This window comes from Monopterus albus, unplaced genomic scaffold, assembly GCF_001952655.1.
Source record: "Monopterus albus unplaced genomic scaffold, M_albus_1.0 scaffold109.1, whole genome shotgun sequence".
NCBI classification, from domain to species: domain Eukaryota; kingdom Metazoa; phylum Chordata; class Actinopteri; order Synbranchiformes; family Synbranchidae; genus Monopterus; species Monopterus albus.
Window position 1 is genome coordinate 1,049,365 of NW_018127989.1, and position 4,698 is coordinate 1,054,062.

At 42.3% G+C, this 4,698-nt stretch overlaps 1 protein-coding gene across 1 annotated transcript in view; it reads left to right on the plus strand.

Moving 5' to 3' along the window:
* The window catches only part of hdac4 (histone deacetylase 4), a 102,747-nt gene extending 98,049 nt beyond the window's left edge, over nucleotides 1-4,698 (plus strand). The window contains exons 25-27 of the mRNA XM_020611062.1: nucleotides 1,550-1,634; nucleotides 2,722-2,863; nucleotides 3,447-4,698. Coding sequence (XP_020466718.1) covers nucleotides 1,550-1,634; nucleotides 2,722-2,863; nucleotides 3,447-3,486 — 267 coding nt within the window. The 3' untranslated portion in view covers nucleotides 3,487-4,698. The remainder of the gene's footprint in view (nucleotides 1-1,549; nucleotides 1,635-2,721; nucleotides 2,864-3,446) is intronic.

The following is a 4,698-nucleotide window of genomic DNA, read 5'->3' on the forward strand; positions in this document are numbered from 1 at the left end:
ACGAGCCAACGTCCCTCTGTGCTAAGTGTAACTAGAAACATGCTCTCTTAGTCAATGTGGCTAATCAGTAGAGTGACTGTGTGTTTTAAGTGGTTCATAGGAAAAATAATGTATCATATTATATACAATGAAAATCAAGTTCTCTTTGATGTGCCATAGTTTTGAGTTACAACCATTCTTGAATATTATATTACATGAAATTATCTGATGTCTTGTGGTAAATTCCACACAAGTCATTATGAGAATGCTCATGTTTTGTTAATAAAATAGCTGTTGAGGGCTTATCTTTTGCCTCCTGGGTAACTGCTGCAATAGGGTTGGTTTACATGGATAAACTACAGAGGGGTTGATGTGCAGTCACAGAACCAAATTTGCAGTTTGTCTCTTAGGTCTGTATAGCCAATGGAGCGTTTAAGCCGACTCTACTGCTGAGCAGTTTTATAAGTTGCTCTGGATCAGAGACTCAACCAAATAACCAAAAAATATTCCTGCACAAACTCTATGTATGTGTGTCTCTATGTGTTTCTGTGTACATGATGTAGCCTGTCGTGCCACAGCAGGATTAAAGTATCCCTCTCCCCGGACTGCCTCTTTTCTCAGCCCCAGTGGACCCCTCCCACACGCTATTTGTTTTAATTAAAAGTAAAGGTCCGGTCCTTGGCCAAGAGAGACCGACCAGCGTTTTCTCTTCTCTCTCCCAAAGTCTTGAGCCAAAGCTTCACTTTTGGCTATATCTATCTTTACATGTTTCTCACTTGGTCCTTTATTTTTCTGGGGTTATGATTGAGAAAGAGATGCATCTGTTTCGGGATGTAAGGCTGAAAGGCCCTGTCTGACAAAATGGGATGAGAAAGTGTCTTATGTGCAGTCGGCCAAAGGGGAAATTGAATGATTCCGGGTTGGGAAGGCACACTGGGGAATAGCCCTGTTTCCTCTGAATTGTGGACAGTTTTGTAGGCTTAGTAGCACTCCCTGAGGTGTGTACTGACTGTTTTTGAATGCGTGCATGAGTGTTTGTGTGAGCAGGCTGTTTCCATTTTTATGCATCTGTGTGCGACACAGTACAAAGCACACATTGTAGTATGTGTCATAGAGTAGCAAAGCTCTCGGTGAGTGGGAGGGGGTGTGCATCTGCAGGCCTTGTTTCTAGTGTGTCAGCAGCTCAAGCTTGTTCCCCACCTCTTGGACTGCTTCAACACTGGGCTGCTGTCCACATTCAAAAGTGATCCTGCAAACCAGGAGCGAACTACATTAGTTCAAGTAAGGTTCATACAGTGTTTTGGAGAAGTGTTATATCTCGCTATACCCGTCTCAGAAATGCCTTGAGACATTAAATGCACATAGCTGATTATCCCCATAGACATGGGTCTAGTGCCAAGTTATCTGCCCTGCAGTATTTAGACTGCAGGATGTGTGCTTAATAATCTCAGACATGGCCAGTGGGGACACATACTGCTGTTACTGTAAAACATGCGGTGCCATTGATTTGCTTTGTTTGCAGAGTGTTAAGCTGGAAATGTGTTTTGAAACTATTTCCTCTCTGTTGCAGTTGGACCCCATTCCTGACGAGGTGCTACAGCAGAGACCAAATGCCAATGCTGTCCACTCTATCGAGAAAGTTATTGAAGCTCACAGTGAGTATTAACACGGAGACGCAATTTGTGCCATTTCTTTTTTTTTAATCATTTGACATCATATTTATTAACATTAGCTCTAATTGGTTTGCCTAGCAGAAAATTAAACAGATGGAAAATTGTCTGTCTGGTCACTGCATACTCTGAAGTCCGCATAGACAGTCTGTTATGCCAAAAACATCAAATCTGTTCACACAATAATGACTAGCCAGTAACCCAGTGTGTCAGCACGGTATTCTAAATGTACTTTTTACCCTGTCCTGGGGCCTCATTTATCAAAGTATTAGTGGAACAAGTGTTAAATGTTTGCATCTGTCGAAAAAAGAAATTTGGCGCTTATCAAAGTGGCATAAGCAGAACATAATGCAGTGAACCACGATACATCTCACATCTTCTATACGTATCTACTCATGTACATACAGACTCACTGACATAAAGACAGACCTCCAAAATGCTAAACATGGATAACCACAGCCCTGACAATCCACCTTAATGTGTAGAGCTGTAGTGGGCAAAGGTTGCAAACCGCCGACTGTTTAATATGATGGACATGGCATCGCCACTTCCCTCCACTATGCAAAAGTGAAGCCAAACTATTGTGACTACAGCAACTGCCATCTTGATATTTTTGCAACCACAGAAGTGACCTCTGGGAAAAATGTATCTGATTTGTACTTTGAGTTTTTAGTTTGGCTCATGTCCCATCCACTAACACGGAGGAGGCAGGATTTATGACTTAAACTACAACCAGCCACCAGGGGGCGATCGAGTTGCAGCAGCTTCATGTCTGGGAGCTGTCAGACTGTCTATCTTATATACAGTCAGTGTTGCCAAGGAGGAGCAGTAAAAAAACGATTGTTGGTGTCGTCAGATGTGCAGGAAAGTTCACATCACAATAACAATTAAAAATCTATTCGACCAGACGCTTGGAGTTGTGTTTGAAAACAAATATACATAGAGCATCAGGACAAGAGATTGACAGATGATTCATTCTACGGGATGGTGAAATAAAAGATTTGCAGAACAAATGAAAGCATAAAACTGTGTGTACACATGGTTGATAAATGGGGCCCCTGCTCTTTTGTAGGTAAATACTGGCACTCCCTGCAGCGCTCTGCCTCCACCCTTGGTTGCTCCTTGAGTGAAGCCCTCCGTCGTGACACAGAGGAAGCAGAGACTGTCTCTGCTATGGCCTCACTGTCTGTTGCCAGCAAGCACATTGGAAAGAGGTACTTCACGCTGCCTCGTTCTTCTCAGTGACTTCTCATAGTTAATGTTCCACTAATCATTGCTTCATATTTGATTAATCACATGACTAACATGTAGTGTGAACGGTGTCGTGCTTTGTGATGGAGCCCCACTCTGCAGCTTTTAGTTGTTTTAAGCGTTTTGGTTTGCTGGCCTGAGTGGTTCAGTTTCTTGCCAGTGCCATTTCCAGCTACAGCAGGCAGCTCTTTTCAGCAAATAGCTATGATAAATCCACTGTATATGCAACCTGCCCAGCACCAAGTGGCAGGCAGACAAGGTTAGCAACAAGCTGGTGAGAAATGTTGAATGTCTAGAAGCTAAAAGAAGCTAAACATGCAGATGTTTTGCATCTCATTACATAATGACGGAGTGCACGCATATTGTTACATGTGTTGATTAAAGTGTTCATCTTTACCAACACAAAAGAAATGTGTATAGTCTCTTTAACTTTGTTTGATGCTGTGGTTATTGTACTTTGGTTGTTTGCAATTCCAGGCTTTATAATAGCATTCACATGTATGGCTGATATTATTATGACTGATCGTGGCATTCTCTTCTACCCAGGGCTGAAGAGGAACCGATGGAAGAGGATGATCCTATGTAAAGAAACACTCTCAGCCTTTGACCACTCAGACTTTGGGTGAGGACGCTGTCAAAGCTAGTCAGTTCCAATTTAAATGCCACTCCTGTGTCTCACCTCTGCCATATCACAATGTCAGGCATCATAGGTGAGCAAAGCTGACAAAAGTGGCAATCAACGGAAACGGCATGCTGAGGATGAGGGATGCATTCACTGATCAGCAGTGCACAGACTGATCAGCACAAATGTGTTGCATTGCCTCTTCCAGACCTTGGGCATAAGAGGACTGACTCAGCCGTCCAACATGACAACCCTGAGTGCCAGTGCTTTTCAAACACTACACAGATTTACTTTTTGAATGCCAGTTGGAGCCATGCACAGATGATCTGCAGTTATCTACTTCTCTTACTGTTGTCTTTTTTCTTCATCTCTTCACTTTCTTCATAAACCACCAGAGCTGATCTGATTGTGACTCTGCACTGTAGGTGGATCATTCCTCCTCGTTTTAGATATTAGGATCAAGGGAACAAAGTAGTCAAGGTTTCCAAGGTGGTTGGAGATCTTGCAGCATGTGAAATATTAGCAGGTATTCTGATAACATAATGATTGACAGTGAGAAACCCTGCATTTGTGCCTTTTTTTTTTAACCTGGTGGATTTTCTGTTGAACTCTACTGAAAGAGCTTTGCCTTAAAAAAAAAAAAAAACAGGTTTGGGAACAAGGCCTATGCCCCCCAACTCCTTAAACATTCTTATCGTGGCAAGACAGCAAATGCCTGCATGTTGTTGGCACATAGACTGGAGGACCTTGGCATGTTAGCCTGTAATTTCCTGCAAACAGCCTACTGTCTCTCCATGAACCTTCATCTTTCCTTTTCCCCTCATTTTCAAACTCAGCTTGGAAGGTAGCTCCCAGCCACAAGTTGGAGTTGGTTTCGTTTAAAAATACGATATTACTCTGTGTAATCATGTATCAAATAGTTCAGTTCTCCTCAAGTGAAGAATTAATTAGCATGCACTGTACTAATGCAACACTAGAATGCTATTCATACTGTATGTAGTAATGAGGCCAAAGCACGATGGACTGTCATCTCTATGGAGTCAAATCATAAGTGAAAAACACAGATTTACTTGTAACTGGTTTTACATTTACATCATTTCTTTGCAGTTTAATGAGGGATGGAGAGGAATTAATATGGTCTGCCGAACCCGACCTATGTTTAAGACACCTGTGTCT